Raw genomic sequence first — 22,120 nt, forward strand, 5'->3', positions numbered from 1 at the left:
TGAAACAGCATCAATATATTTTTATTATGATGACAGTTCAGAGAATAGGGCATCTAATGTATATGTTCAGCATGACATGGAGTTATTTTTATTATAAATAGCATATTATTCCAAGGATCTTCACAACAGCCCTATAATATTTCTGTTCATGTATTTCAGATATGAGACTGAGAGTGAAAGAAAGTGCTTTCCTCAAAATACAGATAATTATATTGTTGCATTTATAGCCAAAGTACTTTCTGAATTAAGGGGTTCCACATTCTCAAAGCTGTTAGGCTTTGTAACTCCATGTATGCTGCACAGCAGATCATTTCAAGGCAGTTCATAACAAAGTGGGCATGCTCAAGGAAAGTCATAAGTTCTGACTAAGGCATGACTGAAGTAATTTTCTGGATTCTGGACTACTTTATTGGCCTTATACAGAAAAATGGGAAAATGTTCAAGTAGGTAGTTTATACCACATCTTAGCATTGAAGCTAGCAAATTTTTTCTAAACAGCCTGGTTTTGGTAACAGTGTTAGTTCTTAGAAGATTGGTAGATGGATCACACTTGACTTACCACTCTGAAAACACTGTATTTAGTGTAGATATCAACATATGTGATTACATTTTTTGACAACTCTGAAAACCATCCATCCATTTCCTCACTATATTTTGCAAGCTACATTTAAAAATAAAGAAATATAATTCCGGAAATAATTTGGTTGTGCTTATATTTTTAAAGAAACTGAAGTGCCATTTGATGATCTATAAAGAGGGACCCCTTAAGTTTATCATTGTCTAACAAAACTAGAAGTGGCATGGAGACATAATAATTTATTGCTTCAAATAGGGTAGGACTACAGAGGTTTGTCATTTTTATTGAAGAAAGTAGTGTGCAGACTTGGAACTGCAATGGTTCAATATCTGCAATTTGTTTTTGATTCCATATAGATAGCCCAACCTTCCCCGATATGCTCACCTGGAAATTTGAAATCTCCATCCATTGAAAGATTAGGATAAAGGCAACTATCCATTCCTGCAAACTTTTCCATGTAAACAAAATGATACATTATTGAGAGAACTGGAAATTAGTAATGGGATTTGGCCATCTTTCTAACGTTCAGGCAGAATGAAATCTAATGTGCATATAATATTAGAAATGAAAGGCAGCCAAATTCTTAGTCCCAGGATATTATGCATTCAGCCACCGATTACAAGTATTTTGTCCTTTGAAATTAAGAACAAGACTGCATGCATTCTGCTTGGATTTTTAATTAGGAAAGGGCTGTTTTGTTTCTTTTCTTAGGACTTAGGCAATTTGTGTGGCAGCAATACTGACAATATCATTATCACTTGCCACAAGACTTTCTGTTAAATGTAAACGTGTCAGTGACCAAATTTTCCTGGCCTTTTCATTGAATGGTGATGTAATAAGCATTCTGCAGCTGGCGCCTGGACACCCACACAGTTGGATCCAGAGGTCTCCCAACAATTCACATGAAATGATTTCTGCCTTTCCCCCATCCCCTACATTGTTTTGTTCATGTGTTTAACCTGACAATTGTTAGCCAGTGGTCTAAATCTAAAGGAGCATTAGGATTGGTGTCTTTATTAAATTGTACCTAAATAGAAGTTTTTATCTGATTTGTCAATGCATTGAGATGGACGATATGTTGATAAGAATTGTAGCTGCCTAATATATGTAAGCAAAATCATAATATCTAAGGCAGGGGTGTCAAACTGGATTTCTTCGAGGGCTGAATTAGCATTGTAGTTCTCCTCTGCAGGCCAGCCAGGGGAGGGGAGACGCCTACAGCACTTTGCCAGCCAAAACAAGGTCTTTGAAGACCTAGCAGTTATCTCGTGTGAAGCTAAGAAGGGTGTCAAGCTCTTGCCAATTGTTTTTTTGTTATAGTGTATGTTTCTGGGTCTGTATTGTTCTTGCTTGCTTGATGTCACAGTTCTTATTTGTTAATTGTAAGACACTGTGGGAAGTTATCATCCAGCCCTCTCCCAGAAAAATGAAATATCCTAGGAAATATTGAAAAGGCAGAATATTTCCCTGGATATGAAAAGAAACATGTTTTAAAAGACAGAATAGTTGCCTGTAGCTTCCTGCCCATCCCTACTTTGTCAATGGACCATTGAGAAGGCCAGGCTAGTCCACTTTACATAATAAAGACTTCTCCACTGCAGCCCCAGGGGGGATGGGAGTAAAGGCATGATAATGTTGGAACTTTACTCAACTGACCACATGGCATCTGAGAACTCACCCATACCTGGATTCAAAACACAGCCTAGAGAGTAGCCCCTGCATGGCCCCATGGGAGTCTGACAACCAATCAGAATACATTTCTTACACAGGAACAGGAAACAGAGAGGTGGGACTAAACAGGTTATAAAAAGCCTAGCAAGCCCCTCCTTCAGCCCTTCTCTTCTTCTCCACCAACATTGAAGCATGTGATCACCTTTTCTGTTCAGGGCTCAAGCCATGTGGCCCTGTCCAACAATAAACCATCTTTCCAAGCAGCCTCCATGTCTCCAGTGTCTTTTTCCCCACTTGGAGCTGAACCCAGAAGGACATTTCTTTCATCAACACCCAAATCCCAGAGTCGTGCAGCCTCTAGATTTAATAGAACAATAATAATTAAAGTAACCATGTATTTATTTTTAGTATCTTCAGTTTTTTGCTTCTTAACAAATTGAAGTTGAGAGAAAGCAGTGACCTATTAATCCCAAGGTGGATTCAAATAGAGGCCCTGCTACAGCAGATGGCAGCAACCAGTTATCTGCGCTGATTTGGGATGAAAAAAGCTAAGATGTGTCAAAGCCTGAAGAATATTAACTAATATGTGGTGATGGCTTACATGTTTACATAGATAAACCAATCAGTATCTTGGTGATGGGAAATCACTTCTCTAATCCTAGCAAAGAAACCACCTTTAAGATATTATCCACAAATAGCAGGTGAAACCCTGGTATTTTAGATTTAAAGGATCCATGGTATTAGCTTATGCTGGCTTCCAATTCCACTGAAATAATAAAAGCTCTGCAGTTATTGGTTAACCAGGTTGGATGAGCTCCTGCAAGGCTTCACTTCAGTCAGGAACAAGGAAAGTAGTATTTAGTCAGTTTGACCTGGGCCACAGACTTGGGCTCATTAACTCAATCTGAATAAATCAACTGAGGGAATCAATAGTCATGCTTGGGCATCTGAGGGAGGCAGCAGAGAGAAAGGCCAACGTGGCTGTGATCAAACAACTTTTTTTGCATCTATTCAAAAGAAAAGGTGGGAACACTGAAAAGAGTTGGGAACATATTTAAAGAGATGTGAATTATAGATCCTCGCGTAATAACCACAATTGAGCCTGGAATTTTGATCATAAGTTGTGGTTATTTAAGCAGGTCACCACACAACCTGTCTCGATTTTACAACTTTTTTTATGATGATCATAAAGTGAATCACTATGATTGTTAATACATTCTCCCAAATGGGCTTTTTTTGTTTGCCCAAACCCAGTAAAGAATGTTTCCAATTGTGCTCATGACCATTGGGACACTGCAATCACTTGTAAATGCAAACTGGTTGCCATGTGACCAAAATGCAATTGTGACTACTGGTGGCTGAGGCAGTCGTAACTTCGAAGATGGGTCATAAGTAATTTGGGGGAGGGAGCATCTGCCATAACTGTGAATGGTTGTTAATTGACCAATCATTAAGCAAGGACTGCCTATGCTGTTTTAAAAAGTGACAGCAATGCATGTTGGTTCAAGTCCTCATTATATCCTTGACAAACAGTAGGATAGTGATTGAGGGACTGTGCATTATGCCAACCTCACAAGATAACCCATTGTGCCAGGGGCAGTGTGTATGTGAGAGAGAGCAGATTGGTGTATGCCAAAATATTCAAGCTTTTATATCACCAGGAGGGTAAAAGGTGTTTTCCTTGTGATTTCTTACAAGAGTTATTGTAAAAATAACAATATTCTGTTATTAAAAGCCAGCTCTTCTTAACTCCTAATATGGCAACAAAAAACTTTCCAATAAAATGTGAAGGGCAGGATGAAAGGGCAGCATTGAAGCTTGAGATTGAGAGAAACATGGGCAGGGGTATTTCTTCACTTTGAATAAGTTTAGATCTCCAGGACTAGATTATTTGATCCTAGGAAACTAAGGGAGCTGGCTAGATTTTGACCAAACTCCAATATATTATCTTCAAGAATCTTGGAGAACTGGTAAAGTGCCAGATGTCAGGAAGAACATAAATGTCCCTATCTATGTAGAAAGGGAGAAAATGAAGATGCAAGAAACTATTTAATTGACTATATATTCTGCAAGCAAAGATAATGAAATTCTATTCAATTAGCAAAACCAGTGAAAGACCACAAACCCAATATGAAACTTTCCAAGAGTGTAATTAACTTCAATATTTGCATTTCCCAAATGTCTTTGTATTAATATAAAGATATGTGTGTATTTGCTTTTAAAAATAGGTATTTTATGCAGAATGTATTACAATATATTAAATAAAACTGAATATACAGATATTCATGTTAATTTTTTTTTGGCCCAATTTATAATTATAGCAGAGCAGAATTATTTGAATATAAACTATAAGAAAATAAATGTCTTTCCCTAACATGGGGCTATTTTCCTGTTGGCTAACGAAAGTATTTTTATTCCAATTGACTTTTTTCTTTGATCAGTTTGCTGATGTTCTTTGTTGATGATGATGTTTTACTTGTATGATTATTTCATATTTTATATTCCACTGGTTAGAGTTCTTCAGTGCAATCGATGGTGGGAAGTTTTTTAAAATGCAACTGTTTCCTTACATTCATTCATTCATTTATTCATTCCCAAGCTCTGTTGTAATTTTTGGGTGTACCTTTGACTGATGTTATCTGTGCTTCCTTTGTTCCAGAAAGGCATGCCCCAAACGCTGAGCTCTGCCAGCATGTTTACTTCCTGTGGCTTCAGCCCTCATCACCTCCATCCCTCCAAAGAAGATGATGAAGGAGGACTGATCTTTCAAGATGGAAACCTTACCTCAGCATCTCTTGATGCTTTAATTCAACACCTTATACCTACAGCTGACTACTACCCTGAGGTAAATGTTTGGTTACTGTGAACTGACGTTTGCTTTGATGAACTAGACTGTCACTTTTTGCAAGCTTTCAACAATCTTTGTTGCAAATAAACCTGTAGTTAGTCTTCAACTTACAACCATTCATTTAGTGACCGTTCAAAGTTACAACTGCACTGAAAAAAATGATTTATGGCCATTATTCACATTTACCACCATTTCAGCATTCCCATCATCACATAATTAAAATTTGGGCATTTGGCAACTAGCATGTATTTATGATGGCTGCTGTGTCCCAGGGTCATGTGGTCACCTTTTGCAACCTTCTGACAAAGTCAATGGGGAAGCAAGGTTCACTAAACTGAGTTACTAACTTAACAACTGCAGTGATTCAAATAACAATTAGCAAGAAAGGTGGCAAAATGGGGCAAAGTTCATTCCACCACTGTCTTGCTTAGCAACAGAAATTTTAAGCTCAATTGTGGTTGTGAATTGTGGCCTACCTGTACAGTAACATCTTCTGTTCCACTTGCCTTCTGTCACTTGTGTAGATGTTTACCAGAAATATAAATTGATGTGTTTGCACTTTTCTAAGCATCACTTATGTAAGGGTTTGGGTTGTTTGTTTTTCATGGCATAGAATTCTTATTCACAATGATAAATTAGTAAACTATCTCTGACTAGAGAACATCTTAAATAGTTATTGTCCCTAATGTCAGTGGGAACACTGCCAAGAACAAATAAATTTTAAAGTAGCTAAACTTCAACAGTTGATGTTATTCATCTAGCCAAAACAGAATCCCTATTTCTGAAAAGATACTATACAGAACACAGTATGATTTATCACTCTTAAAAGGCTTCTGTATTGAGAAGTAGATATCTTGCCCATCCATTTTAAATATTGATATCTGTTGGCCATTGGTTTTCTTGTTCGTTTATATATTTATTTTATAGTACTTATAACCTGCTCCTATCCCAAAAGAGTCTAGTTAATAGAGAATGCCAACATTCTCTAGATAACAAGAATTATTCTTGTTAATCCTTGTTAGTTCTTATTTCTTTATTTTAAAATGTAATAAAGTTCCTTTAAAAAATTCACACCTAATACGCCAATATAGTGTCCCCTTATACCACCCAGATAGATTGAGATTGCAACCGTAGTATTCTGTTTCAAAATAAACCACTGAATGAACTTCTGACTTTGAGAAAGAATTTGGCATATTTAATTCTCTAGCTAGTTGCTGTTAGATGAATATTCCTGTTTCCTTTCCTCAGAAGGCCTACATCTTCACATTCCTGCTGAGCTCAAGACTATTCATTGAACCACATGAACTTCTGTCCCGTGTTTGTCACAAGTGCATCGAGCAGCAGCAACTGGATGACCCAGTGCTGGATAAGGTTGGTATGTTTGATGATTGCAGGTGCTAGGATGAGTAAGGGTAGCATTCACAGTGTGACAATAGGATTGCAGTGAATTTGGAGAAAGCTTCCTATTGTATCTGTTCTCTCTAAATCTCCCTTTCTTCATATGTCCCTGTCCCAGAGGTGGCATGCTGCCGGTTCGCACCAGTTCGGGCGAACCGGTAGTGGCAGCGGTGTGAGGCTCCGCCCCCCCTCTCGATGTCATCACAGATCTTCTGTGCATGCGCAGAAGGTTCTGCGGATGCCCAGACATGCACTCCTGCTATCGAATTGGTAATGAAGATAATAGGATACCATTACTGCTCTGTCCCCATGGAGAGTTTTGTAATCCTAAGGGTTTGGCATGTTCAAATAGGACTTCCATGCCTGACAGCAAAACTCCATGTAGTAAGAGGATAGCTATAATTCATGTATCCTTCTTTCTTCCTTTTCTAATCTTCAATCTTCCCAGGTGATATTCCTTTCATCACCTATTGAGCCTTTGGGATCTCAGGGAATAAGAGCCAATTATACCCTTTCATGAGTTGGTGTTACTGTGCTACCTCTTATCTCCGTTGCCTTAGGTTTTGATTACAAGCTGGCTTTTTTTAGGTAACCTATCACTCTCAGCTCCCCAGAGCAGGATACAATTGCTCGGAAAAAGTGCCCCATGATGGTTAGACGCTAATACATCTGTATTTGGAAGTACTGCTCTCTGTCTGGTGCCTACCTAAATAAATGCATTTGGGAATATTTTGACTGTAATTGTCAGATGTGGAGAACCAGAGCCATAGGCAGCCGGTGGTTTTTTTGTTTTTTTTTCTGTAGTTGTTGGAGCCACTCCTGATTGTAATTGCTGAAAATTACTGCACTGTTTCTTGCCATTTTAATAATGAAAACACAAACAGTACCATGTTTTTCTGAAAATAAGATAGGTTTTAATTTCTTTTTACCTACAAAAAATGGCTTGGGCTTTATTATGGGGGGAGGATTTATTGTTTCGGGGTTCCCGGGTGGCTGCTCTCTTGCAAGTGGGCTCTCAAAGAGCTGGGCACAGCCTCATGGGTGAATGGCTGTGTTGCGCTTATATGCGGAGGGGCTTATATTTTTGCCCACCAGAAAAATGTGGCATGGCTATATAATGAGGACATGTCATATTTTCGGGAAAACACGGTATAATCAGGTAAGCCCTCAAGTAGGCTTAATATGCTTAAAACAAATTCAAACGAAAATTCTGCTTCTCAAATCTCAAGAAAAAGAAGCAGAAATTTCTGTCCCAATCTGTGTAGAACTGCCTTGATGATTTTGCGTGATCATCCTGTTCTGTACAGCCCTCGTGCTCCCCAAAAGTACAGCCTTGTTCTAATAGCATCCAGAAGACCTGGGTTGAAATTATCCCATTTGCTCCATCTCTTTCACTATAATATCCTTGTAGCATTTTCAACAATACTTACAACCATTCATTTAGCTGACCGTCTTAAGTTACGACAACATTGAAAAAAGTGACTTACGACTGTTTTACACTTATGACTTATGGCATCCTCATGGTCACATAATCAAGATTTGGACATTCGGCAATTGGCATGTATTTATGATGATTGCAATGTTCCGGAATCATAGGATCACCTTTTCTGAGCTTCTGACAAGCAAAGTCAATGGCGAAGCCAGATTCACATAACAAACCATGTTACTAATTTAACAACTACAGCAATTCACTTAACATCTGTGTCAAGAAAGTCCATAAAATGGGGCAAAACCCACTTAAACAACTGTCATGCTTAGCAATGAAAAAATTGGGCTTAATTGTGGTTGTAAGTCAAGGTCTACCTGTACTTGTCCCTTGTTTCATTCTGAAAAACATAGTGCAACTATCCCAAATTATTTCTTTGCACATGCTGAGCTTCTATAAGAGCTAATGGGGTGCTTGTAAAACATTGGGAGGAATTGTTGTGTTACCTCCTGCTGCAAAAATAACAGCCACTCTTGCAGAACCTTAAAGACAAATGCATGCCTTATATGACAAAGGGCACCATGGACTGTCTTCAGTTTATGTAGCTAAAGAAGTGGGCTAGAGTCCTCATAACAGTATTTGAAATATCAGGGGACTTAACTGCTCTTTGAAATTATAGTTACAGACATTTCTCCTCTTGCCACTCTATTTGAGGGTCAGCGATGCTTTGTTAACAGGAACATTTCTTCTGTAAAGCTGCATGCAATGGCTGGCAGATTGTGCATTCCCATTTGGCAATTCTGCCCCTGAAAATAAGAATTGCTCTAAAGAGTGATAGTAAATGTTGTACACTCTACCTACAAATCTTACAATCATCGTTCATATTTAAACAGGGCAACGCTGTTAAATTCCTCAGAAAATGTTAATAGCAGATCTTCAAGAATCACTTATTGTTAAAATTTTATTCATGTTTATTATTCATTTATTAACAGTCTCTACTTCTTCTATTTTGATCGTTCTGTTTATTCCCTCCTCCAACCTATGCAGGCATACAAACCTGTACATATAATCTTTGAACAGAAGAAATGAAATATACAAATAACTAAAATGACTGCACACTCATAAAGGCACCAAATCCCTAAATCTTGCAACATAGACCAAGCAACTGTATTGAGATAGCAGAAAATTTTATTTTCAGCAACCAAGGTCCCCAAGAGAGGGAGAAGATTCAGCCCCCATCTAAGCAAGATGCAGCAGGATAATAACAAGTGCAAAAATAGACTAGTTGCTAAATTGTCTTTCTGTTAAAGACAATTCAGTGGTAAAATACATAAATGTATAATGCATAGGTATACAATTTTCAATGCGTTCCATCCATCTGTCGCCTGTTCCAACACTCCTGGCACCTTACTCAGAGTTGGAATTCAGCAGGTTCTGACCAGCTCTGGAGAACCGGTAGCGGAAATGTTGAGTAGTTTGGAGAACTGATAAATACCACCTCTGACTGGGCCTGCCCCTATCTATTCTCTGCTTCCCGAGTCCCAGCTGATCAGAAGGAAATGGCGATTTTGCAGTAACCTTCCCTTGCCACGCCCACCAAGCCATTCTACGCCCACCAAGCCATCCCCACAGAACTGGTAGTAAAAAAAAATTCAATCCCACTACTGACTTCACTTTGCTCTTAAGAAGCAACAAATGGTAAGAGCCCCAGAGACACGTTTTATTTTTTCCAGAAGATCTAGCAAGAGATGCTTTCCCAAGGAAAATATTTGGCTTTGCAAAGGAAGGTGTACAAACTCATTAATATTTTGGGGCATGTGCTAAGTTACCCTGTTCAGAGTGTGATAAGAAACAAGTGTTTCGCTGTGGCAGGAGTTTTCAGTGCTTGTTCTCTGTGTACTAAGGATTTTTTTTTCCCCATCTGCCCTGGATTAGCAATACAGGTAGTCAAGTTTGCTTAGTGACTGTTCAAAGTTACAATGGCATTGAAAAAAGTGACTTATGGCCATTTTTCATGCTTATGACCATTGCAGCATCCTCATGGTCATGTAATTTACATTTGGATGTTTGAGAACTGTCGCACATCTATGAAAGTTGCAGTGCCCCAGGATCACGTGATCATTTTTTGCAACCTTCTGACCAGCCAAGTCAATTGGGAAGGCCAGATTCATTTAACAACCATATTACAAACTTAACAACTGCAGTGATTCACTTAACAAATGTGGCAAGAAAAATCGTAAAGTGGGGCAAAACCCACTTAACAAATTTCTCACTTAGCAACATAAATTTTGAGCTCAAATGTGGTTATAAGTTAAGGGCTACCTTATAGACAACTTGAAAAGGGGGCAAGAGAGAATGCATGGTCCCTATTTCCTTGACATTTTCAAAAGCCTTTAACTGCTATATTACGTCCAGTGATAGTTCCCTTGAAACCTATTTTGGCCAAATACTAAAATAGCCCTACTGACCAGTTTTGTGGAAAAGGCAGGAAGCTTCAATACACACAATATAATTTTGTTTGATTAAAGGGTACCTTTCATTTGGAGGCCAATGCGAGGAAAATTTCTGTTCTCATCTAGAGTTTCTATTACTATAATGGGTATGTGTGCTGTTTCAAAGGAACTTGCTGAAATGACTTCTAAAAATACTTTGGAAGTGACAATGCCTCATGCATAATCACACAGAAATGTATTAAAAATAGAGACTAGGAAAAATACTAAATGGATTTATATCAGCAAAGACTTCTTGGATTCAAACTAAATCTTTTCAGGCAAACTTTTAGCTGTGTAATGTGAACGGTCAAATATTAGGTGTAGCCAAAGAAGCATTGGTTGAGAAATTTCATTTTTGCTAAATCCAATACCAAAAAAATGCTGATTTAAATAAAAAAGGCAGGTTTTTTTTTAAAAAAACAATGGTTTAATGGAAAAATGAATTGAGATGTGATTATAAATTACTAAAAAAATTAACCCAGAAGGAAAATTGAATGATTCACTCATCCTTACCTAATTTCAGGAAATTTATCATCCATGTTAAGAGTATTGCACATATGTAAGTTTTCCAGGTATCCTGCAATGCTTTAATTTTAAATTAAGGTTGTCATTTCTCTCCTTCTTTCTCTATCTGCTGATATCAACCCTTTATTTTTCATCTTTCATTCCTTCACCTCTATTTTAGGCACGGATCAGAAAATTTGGGCCCAAGATTTTACAGTTGTTAACAGAATGGACGGAAACGTTTCCCTATGATTTTCAGGAAGAAAAGATGATTGGATGTTTGAAAGACATCATCCACCGGATAGCTCCGTGTGATGAGGTGAGGATGATCACAGGTAGGATGTGCTGGGAATTTATATTACCAAGAGAAATGGCAGGTGCTGGAAGGATGGATAGAAGGATGATGTGATGGGTAGCAATGATGATGTGTTATCCGCCCAGAGGGAGTGGGCGGCATACAAATCCTAATAAACCTAAACATACAAATCCTAATTAACTATTAGGAGCCATGGTGGTGCAGTGGTTAGAGTACAGGTATGCAGTCTACTTCTGCTGACTGCCTGCTGCCTGCAATTTGGCAGTTCAAATCTCACCAGGCTCAAGGTTGATTCAGTCTTCCATCCTTCCTAGGTGGGTAAAATGAGGACCCAGATTGTTAGAGGGGTAATATGCTGATTCTGTAAACCACTTAGAGGGGGATGTAAAAGCACTGTGAAGCAGTATATAAGTCTAAGTGCTATTGCTATGACCTGTATGCTAAATTGAATAATAATATTCTGAACAGAGATTTATATAGGGATGGGCAGACCTTTTCATGTTATTTCCTAAAGTTTTTTTTATGACAGATGTCTGTAAAAAAGGAAACTCCCCTATCCTTGCTGACCATTGAAAGGTTTGCAGAGGCTGGAGAATTTCCACAAATGGCAAAATAAATTTGTTGTAAAAGCAAGTTTCTAATCAAATGATTTTGGATCTTAGGGAACTCTTTCTTTTACATTTGATTTTAAACATTGCTCATCTGATTTTGCTTTTTGGGGAAAATAAGACAGAAATAAGGGTGGTTTCTGTTTTCCAATATAATAATCGCATTCATAAGAAAATAAACCAATAAAATAAAATAACAAGACATGGACTTAGTAAAATTGATACAGCTATTTGATAAAAAGAGGCATTTGGAACATATGCAGGGGAGATGAATCAGGATAGTACAGTCTAGAAAATGAATTTTACATTATTTATATTCAGAAGGGGAAAAAAGTCCTTAAGGAAAGATGTGATTTCCACCTTGAAAAGGTTGTACGTTTACTACAGTTTGGCTGGTGTAAACTTGTTTGTATCACAAAGTAACAGAACTAATGAAAGAAAACTTCCATACAGTGAAGAAGAAAAGTGGGAGGGACCTTGACATGCTGGGCATGTGCAGAGTTGAGATTTCGAGGTGTCATTTTAGGGGTGCAGCATATAGGCTGTTTTTAGGATTTTGGTGTGCTAAACCTAACGCAGAACTCTTTTTCTTTCCTGCCAGGAATGTGAAATCATGCCATCACTTCTCAGTATTCATTGACAAAACAAGCAGTTGATTTCTAGGATTTCTAGGGCACAATAAAGGAGATAGATGGGTTACATATTGCTTTAGGGCTACTTCCTCCTCAGATAAATTAGTTTCAAAATGCTTTCGCCTCCAGTGATTTCAAACTTTCACTCTGCACTAGTTATCTTATTTTTTGCCAGATCATTCATGTTTAATTATTATTGCCAGGCCATAGCCTGCATTTTCCATTGTAATGTTCTATAACAAATCTGTTTGTGGAACTTGAATACAGAAAAGTGATAACAAGCATAGGTTCGAATTGTCTTTTGCTTCTCTAGAATGCACCTCCCTCCTGCCTGGGAATCCAGACTACATTCCATTACAGATTTGCATCAGTAAGGAACTGGGCATAAGTACTTAATTAAATGCTGATAAGGCTTGTTCAACTCAGACAATGTGACTCTGGGTGTTGTACAACATAAATACATAATATCAATTACCATCCGTTTTGGAGTATAAGATGCACTCCCCCCCAAAAAACAGGTTGGAAATGTTGGTGTGTCTTATACACCGAATACGGCTATTTTTGGTCTCCTGAAACCCCACCCCGCACATCCGTTTTCACCAAAAACAGGACATGCAGAGGGTTTGGGAGAGTGCTCCTGCAGGCTGGGGAAAGCAAAAATGGCACGTCTGGGGAATTTGGGAGGCCAAAAATGGGCCCATTTTTCACCCGTTTTTTGCAAAAACAGGACGTGCTAAGGGTTTGGGAGACCTGCGGAGTGCTCCAGGAAGCTGGAGAGAACAAAAACCGGATGCACAGAGGCCAAAAACTATTTTTTCCTTTTTTTTCTCTTTGAAATCTTGGTGTGTCTTATACTCCGGTGCATCTTACAGTCCGAAAAATACGGTATCAACCTATCAATATATAAATAAAAATCTAAATATTGGGATGAACTGTCCTAATCACTGTTAGAATTGATCCCAAATTGAACCATCTTTTGTATACCTAACAATAGCATTGGGATGCAGTGCAATGTGTCTCCTCACCTATTTCTATCACAGTTATTTTCATAGCTGGTTGCTTTCATCTCATCCATCTGCCCCACTTACCTAGTGATTTTCTGACAGCAGGAATGAGATGGAGAAGAGTTATAGATAGTTACTGCTTTTGAGGTTTGACATTCTTTTATGTTTGACACATGTTGATTCAGAAAGAACAGATAGGAAAGAAGGAACAAAAGAAAACAGTGATGAAAAGGCCCAGCTTTGTGTTGCAACTCCTCAATCTCTTCAGTGTAACCATAGGAACACGCATAAAGAAATGCATTTTCATTGGCTGTGAGCATGATTGTCTAGTTTGGGGGCTGTAGATATGGGTCTAGGATGATTGGCATTGCTAAACAGATTTGGCTGGCATTAATGGGGCCAACATTGGGGAGAGAGGGAAAGAAGGATACTGAGACTTTGATTATTAAGAACTAAATGAGATGGACTTCTCTGAATCCTTGATAGGACCTTTTTAAAAAAACAGAATATGCATTGCTGTGTTTTTGCATTTCTTTGTATTATAACCCTGGAAATTGAGCAATTTATACTTCACTCATTGGGTGAATGAAAGCAAAAAGAGAGTGACTAGAATGAAACATATCCAATTTATCTCATGCCCTTTTCTACATTGGCTTTCACTGACTACACTTTCTATTCCTGCTGTTTTTCAGACGAAAGACACACAGGGCTTCCTTCTTAAGTACATTCAACTCTGTTTTTCTTCTCACTTTGCCAGTCTTATGGCAAGGAGGACATTCTTTAATGCTTTCAGTTTGGATTCTTTTTTCTGTTATTATATACTCAATTATATGCTGTTTCTTGTCCCAATCTAAATTAATTATCTACTTTTTAAAATTTTACTACTTTCTACCCAACCTTCCTCATCCAATGGCATTTTAGAAGGATCTTGAAATACTGACATATATTTTTGGTTTATTTAATTATTGTTTACTCTGCCACCAATGGAGGTGTTGGCATTCAGGTTTATTAAATTCTGATTTCCAATCCTGCTGAGTAAAATAAAAACATGTTAGTTTTCTGCTTTGGGTAAAATGACAGCCTTTGATTTACATCAAAGTAGGAGCTATGGGTGGTGAGCCCCACATGTGAGGGAAGGAACAGGAAATAAAATTTTAACAATCACTAGTAGCGACAATAATGGGTACATTTTTAAAATGCAAGTTAGGCTAGCAGAGAAATCCTTTATGGCACACATATTCATATATGCATATGCACACACATATTCCTAAAATTGAATTCCTTAGAAAAACTATTTACCCTGTGGAGCTTTTGGGAATCAGGCCAGATATAGAGGCCAGCCATTAAACAGGATCTGTCAATCTGAACAAAGAAACGATGCAAGCATAATTATGAGAGTTCAAAGGAAGCAAAATACACATACTGCCAAAGATTTATTTGCTGGGAGCTATTTGGGCAGAAAGAAACCCAGATAAAATAACACTTATTCCAATGATTTCTTTATGGCTGGAACATCTAGCAAAACCAAAACAATACCTATATACATGGCCATCTCCAGACAATACCCAAAAATTGAATTAACTATACTGATGCAAGGAGATGGAAGGACCAAATTTTAATAACAAAGACATATCCAAGGTCGCAAACCACTCAGATACAATTTCCAAACCAAGGTAAAGCTGGAAAAGTAAACCAATTGGTTTCACACTTGAATGTTGGCATCTACTCCCCATTTTCAAGGAGAACATCAAGAATCACTTTGAAGTCTTGAACCTTAAGGGAGCCAACTAAGGAGCTGTGGATTGAATCAAAGTCATGAAAGATAGACTGTCAAAGTCTAAAAATCAGAAGAAAACAAATATGATGTCAGTATATATTGGGAAATGCCAGAAAGAGAAGATAAATTAAAACCAAGAAAGAGTTCTTAGGAAAGAATTTAATAAAGAATTTCAGAGAGCTGTAAAGAAGAGATAAAAACAGTATTACAATCATATCTGTAGAGACAGGGAAACAATCATGGAAAAACAAGGAACATCTCCCAAAAGATGACTGCATTCAGAAGGACATTCCAGTCTCCAACTGGGGTTTGAGGATACCAATAGACAGTAACTAATTAAAAGAAGATCAAAATATGGAAATGGATTACTGAAATACTGTACAGTAAATATGTTAATATTCTACATACCTTAGTGTTTCCTATTTCCAAAAATCTTTACTCCTAAAAGATGACATTATATCAGCACTCTGGTCATTACCATGTTGAAAAGCTCCATTAAAATATATACATAACACAAAAATAGCCACCAAGAGCAGAAAAATCTGTCAAGGTTCTAAACAAGCCATGCTAGGAAATCCAAAGAATGATACATCAGCCAACAAATGGAAAGAGTTAGTCTACCTATCCGTACCAAAAAAGAAGACTTAATGGAGGTTGCAAGTGCAGTACAACCTCATATCTTTTTGTAAGGACCTAAATATGTGGTTTTGCCAGTCAGCTTGGGGCACCAGTAGGGGATCAGCGCAGTGAAGGTGATTGATTGAATCGTAACATATCTCATCTCCCCCGACCCCACTCCGCCCCCACCCTCCCCCACGTGTCTTTGGTTTTATTCTTTGTTTTTTTATATTTTATGTTTTAGCTTTTATGTAACTCGAAGCCGCCCAGAGTTACCCTATGGTAAGATGGGCAGCCAATAAAATGAACGAACAAAAGAACAAATGAATAAATAATAAAATTTCATATACTAGCAAAGAAATTCTTAGAAATTATCTGATGCAGGTTAGAACCAGATGTTCTAGCTGCCTTTTGAAAAGACTAACATAAGACATAATTTTGATACATGCTGGATCATTGAGATAGCCAAAAAAAAATCCAAACAGAAGTCAACCAGCCTCTACTGCCTTCCCTTCTTTCTTTTGGAATAGTAGCTATATTTGTGGGTTATGAGTGTGTCACTTTCCTTGATCAAAATCAGTAATTAATTGGCTTTGGTTGGCCTATGCTTATTTGAACAAAAAAGTACAGTCCAGAATCAGATGTGCAGAAAAATCCTAGCTTCATTGAATTCATTATCTCTCTTGCTGATACTATTTTACAATAATACCTTGCAGCAATATTTTTTTTCCTGCTCGTGGTCCTATCCATTTCTTGAGGCTCCTTGCAGTGCTTTGAAAGGTATGTAGCATACTAAAAAGGTTCTCTTTTTTTGCCAAGAGTTGTGCTTTGCATTTTGAAAGAAAAGACTTAATTAAAATGTGAATTCCTAAGCCACCTGCTGGGGCTTGCCATCATCTTTAAATGCATTGTTACTTAAGAATGATGTGCTTTGGCTTAAAGTACAGAAAAGAAAAACACCATCCATATTTTTTTTCCTGCTGTGATGAATACTTTTGTCTCATCATTCCGCCCACCTTGTCACTTTCTTCCCCAAACAGCATGGAATTTCTCTTTTTTGTTGTTTAATAACATTAGATTAATTAGATTATTCTACATCTAGTGCTTTAGCATTTCTGATCTGGATATTTAAAATTTTTTAAAAATGAAATTGAATTTAATAGGATACTTTTACCTAACATGAGCTATTTTTTTTAAAAAAAAATACTGCAAGTTAAATTTGTTTGGTCAATGGGATCGTTCAAGAAAAAGGACTTTCTTCATAGAATAAAAGATTAAGCTCACCCTGAAATCGGTATCTCAAATATGTTCCATATATGCCTTTCCTATCCCCTTCCATGAGCTTTCTCTATCAGAGTTGGGCAACCTGAGTTCCAGAACCAAATCAATCTTGCCCCCTCCTTCCCTCCGATTACACTCCTACCCCAGGATTGGAGTACATTTTTGGACATGTATGCTTGTTTTCCATTTTGAGGAAGAAAACAGAAGCCGAAGAGTTTTAAAAACATTTTTTGTCAAGCACTGAGGAAATCAGGAGAGTCACGCAGTTCAAATGATATCAAGATTTATTGTAAACTTCAGCTCTCTACAAGAATCTGAGTTACTAACGATCAAGGGAAATTAGCGGGAATTGAGAAAGGCATTCAAGGTGGGCTGGACTTAGGTCTCTTAGATCTCGCACGCTGGGACTCATGACTTATGACGCATTTGACGCCCTCCCTCGGCCTCAGCCCGGTCATCTACAGTTTTTAAAAACATGCTTTACCCTCTAATACAAAAAAATAGGAGGAATTCTATGCCCCCTGTGGTTATTAAAGTAGCTTCCAGTCATTCAGCTTTTTTAAATAAAATTTTTATTTTCAAACAAACATAAACACGCAAAACATATAACATAAAAAAACCTCTTCAATTATATACAGTGTGTTGATTGGTTATAAAATCTTTCTCTGTCCTTTCCATAGTCATCACTTGAGCTTTATCAAAAATCATTTATTGTCAATCAAATATCTTTGTATACATTATTATTGAACTTCATTTGTTTAATTATCACTATTGTTTTCACCATTTTAAACAAGGTATTTTAACTATGTATCCATTTATATTATGATTCATTATATCATCTTCAATATATCCAGTAATAGAGATCTTTTTTGTATCCTATTCTAAATCATTCTATTATTTAGCATTAATAACATTCTCTAATAATTTTCAATTCCATGTCTTTTCCATTATTAGTATCATCAATCTAATATACATTTATACAAATTATTATAATTATTAAACTTCCATTAAGCATAGCTATTATTACATCCTTTTTATATGAAGCATATTAAATTTGAAGTAAATTTATATTATGGCATTTCATTACATCATCTTGAAATCATCCAATGACATTACATCTTTATATTCTATTCTACATAGAATTATTTATCTTTTATAAAAAAGGCTTTTCAACATCTTCTCCATCATCCTCACTTACAGTTTATATAAAATTTCATATTATCAGTCTAGTATATATAAATGCTTTATTATCATTATTGATCATTTATTTGACTATAGCTATTATTACTTTATCTTATACATAATACTCAAAGTTTAATTACATTTAACTAAATTTTATTGTGACATTTCATTTCATCATCCTGTATCCTTCCAGAAATAGTGCAATTCAATATCTCTTGCCATTTGTAGAATGTATTCTAAGTGTTTTCTTGATAAGTCTTATGTGGACTTCTCTTGACAATTTTGTTGTTTATTGGATATCTTAAAAGAATTTGAAACCCTCCATCTGTTCCTTTCATCTGCTTGACTTTTGTTATCACTGGTGTTTTTGCCTAAATTACTCTCATTGTTTTTGCCAAATTTTCTCCCCTTTCTTCATCTATGTTTTGACATCTGAGATAGAGTTCCAGTTCATCGATATCTCCTTTCTGTATTCCGCACTTATCATTTCCCTCCACACTTGATTTGCTGTCAATGTCAACAATTTTCTTATCACTTTCATATGTCTCTATGATTTTTTGAACTCTGTCCTCAAATTTCATCGTTGTTTCATAAGTATTCTCAACTCTTCCCTCCGTACTTTCTGTATTTTGATATTTTGTATTTTGATCTATAAATTCAAGACTCTCTTCAATTCTCTCTGTAGTTATTAAGAGTTTTTGAATTTCTAACATAATTTTTCACAATGTTAGTTCCTTTTCTTTTCATATAGTGCCATTTTTCCAAGTTATAAACACTGCCACTAAAACATCCAAGGCTTTTGGTAGGTTTGAAACAAATTCAGTTTTTTCCACTGACCCTTTCAATAAACCAAGCTGATAGCTTTGTAATATCAGATGTTGCCAAGCCTCTAGCCATTAGTGGCAGTGTTACATCTTTTCCCTCTGTTTTTGGCTCTCTTTTCTAAACTCCGAACTCTGGAAAGGGTTTTTCTCCAGAAAGATAAAAATTGTTTAAAGATTACTATCCGGCTGAGCTTTGCAAGGAAAGAGGCTTTTAATCCACACACACACAAAATGGGAAAAGTATAGAGGAACAAGGCGGGGGGGGGGAGATCAGTCCAGTTAAAAGTAAGAGTAAAAGATAACATAGTTTTAAACCAGAGTAAATTTGCTTCTTGTTTACTTCTGTCTTCAATTTTATTTTAACTCTGAGTCTTTTGGGTTTTCTCTCCTCTAATAATAAAGATTGTTCTAACCATTTCGACACACTGTACCTCCTCTGCTGCTTTCATTTCAGGAGCTTGTCCCAACCTTCTGAAACCATATTGGCTGCTTCTCTTGCAGCCGGCAAAAAGAGCTTTTCTCTGGATCAATCAGGGGCTTTGCGATGCCACTGAAACAGCAGAACATACCCTTCATTATCACTGTTCCTTCAGAACGGTTTAGATCCAAAAAGGATTGTCCAGCAACAGAGATATCAACAATCCTGGAGACCCAAGATTGCATGTTGTGTCGTAGCAATGTCAAGCCCTGCCTCCAGTCATTCAAAGTTTGACCCCTTGGGCTACACACGATCTTTTCCAGACTGATTGTGTATAAGAACGTGCCCATAGAACATATGTATCCTTCAACATTTGGCACTCAGCAGAGTTGAAGGTGACGGTCAAAATGTACCCTATACATTAGTATTCAAACTCTCTTTGGTTTTTATTGCTTCTATGTACTTCTTGTAGAAATTGGTCTCCATGACAAAGCAATTTCCATCCAGGGGGATTTGGGGTTTGTATCAGACTAGATTCTGACACTGTACCCACCCCTTCTAAAGTATATTTGGCTCCATTCCTCCTGACTTTCAAGAAAGTGTTAAAAACCTGGCTTCTTCAGCAAGTCCTGAAGTGGGGTAATTTGTGAATTCATTTGAATAATTTTTTGTGTGTTACTCCCCATGTATTTTTATAGCATTAAACTTGAATGAGTGTCAGTGTGTGAGACAGAGACTGGAGCTATAGGAGTTGCATTGGAGAACAGACTAATAACTTAAACATTTCATAAAACATTTACCACTCAATGAAGTATTAACATGACTGTTTTTATGGATATTTTAAGGCAATGAAACTGTTGGAGAGAAATGAACATTAAAACTTGAATACAATAGTCAATTTAATGTAAATTCTAATACAAATACAATAGCAGAGTTGGAAGGTACCTTGGAGGTCTTCTAGTCCAACCCCCTGCCTAGGCAGGAAAGCCTATACCGTTTCAGACAAATGGCTATCCAACATCTTCTTAAAGACTTCCAGTGTTGGGGCATTCAAAACTTCTGGAGGCAAGCTGTTCCACTGATTAATTGTTCTAACAGTCAGGAAATTTCTCCTCAGTTCTAAGTTGCTTCTCTCCTTGATTAGTTTCCACCCACTCCTTCTTGCTCTACACTCAGGTGCCTTGGGGAATAGTTTGACTCCCTCTTCTTTGTGGCAACCCCCGAGATATTGGAACACTGCTATCATGTCTCCCCTAGTCCTTCTTTTCATTAAACTAGACATACCCAGTTCCTGCAACCGTTCTTCATATGTTTTCGTCTCCAGTCCCCTAATCATCTTTGTTGCTCTTCTAGGCACTCTTTCTAGATTCTCCACATCTACATCGTGGCGATGTATGTATGTGGCCATCGGTTTTAGCTCTGAGGATACTTACTGTAGATTAATTAAATGTATAATCATAATACCCTATACTTAACCATTGTCAATAAGAAAGACATAGCACCAAAGGAGCTAATTCTGGTTCCACAAAAATGAAGCCTTGAGAGTAAAGGCATATCAGACCAGAGCAGAGTAGTCAGCAACAGGCAGAAAATGCCATGTCTGTAAAGAAGCTGAAGAAACAGTGGACCACCCAGTTAGCTGCCACAAGAAGATCCCACAGACTGTCTGCAAACAAAAACATAACAAAGTAGCAACAATGGAACATGAAAATATATGCAAGAAATTCTGCTTACTTACAAATAACATCTATTCCTTGAACCACAAAATAAAAAAGGTAATAGGAAAATGAAGACGCTAAAGTGCTCTGGGACTTTAGAATTCAAACAGACAAGCACCTGCGAAACAACACCCAGACTTAACTATTGGTAAAAAAGACAACAATGTCTGGAAAGTGAATGTTGCAATCCTTGGAGACACAATTGAAGAGAAAGAAGTGAGAAAATCACACAAAATAAGAACCTACAAGAAGAACGGCTATGGCAAAAAAATATATGCAAAGATAGTACCAATAAAAATAGTGCAATTCTAAAGTATCTGAAGCATCAGTCGAACACCATTGGCATTGACAAAATCAACACCAGTCAATTGCAAAAGGCAGCTTTACTTGGAACCGCTTAAATCCCGCAAAAATCCCTTTATTATTCAGCAGCAACATCTCTCTATCCCAGGTCCTTGGGAAGGACTTGATAGGTGGACAAAAATGCCAAATCCAATCAAAACGTTTGGCTGAATGTGCAGCTAACAGCAATAATGTAGCTACCGGAGACCCACCGGGGGAGGAAGCTGTTTTTGCCCTCCCCAGGGCCCAGGAAAGCCTCCAGAGCCTGGGTAGGGTGAAGAACTCCTCACCCACATGTGGGGGGTTGAGTATGCATATGCGGGGGTCACATGTGCATGTGCAGATGGGTGAATGTATTGCATTGGGTGTGGGGTGCCCACGGGCATAATTTTGGCACATGTTTACAAAATGTTATGCCATCACTGCCCTATAGTGTTCAGAGTGGGAAAGTATGGCAGGGTTTTTTCATGGGCCATCTCAGGGG

General features: G+C 37.4%; 1 protein-coding gene across 1 annotated transcript in view; it reads left to right on the forward strand.

Moving 5' to 3' along the window:
* RASGEF1C (RasGEF domain family member 1C) overlaps positions 1-22,120 on the forward strand; it is a 108,484-nt gene that overhangs the window by 50,275 nt on the left and 36,089 nt on the right. Inside the window, exons 2-4 of the mRNA XM_087709491.1 lie at positions 4,908-5,093; positions 6,345-6,467; positions 11,098-11,235. Of these exons, the coding sequence (XP_087565617.1) occupies positions 4,914-5,093; positions 6,345-6,467; positions 11,098-11,235 (441 nt within the window). The 5' untranslated portion in view covers positions 4,908-4,913. The remainder of the gene's footprint in view (positions 1-4,907; positions 5,094-6,344; positions 6,468-11,097; positions 11,236-22,120) is intronic.

This window comes from Thamnophis sirtalis, unplaced genomic scaffold (assembly GCF_051295495.1).
Source record: "Thamnophis sirtalis isolate CommonGarterSnake01/CBP01778 unplaced genomic scaffold, rThaSir2_p1.2 scaffold_3, whole genome shotgun sequence".
Classification (NCBI taxonomy): Eukaryota; Metazoa; Chordata; class Lepidosauria; order Squamata; family Natricidae; genus Thamnophis; species Thamnophis sirtalis.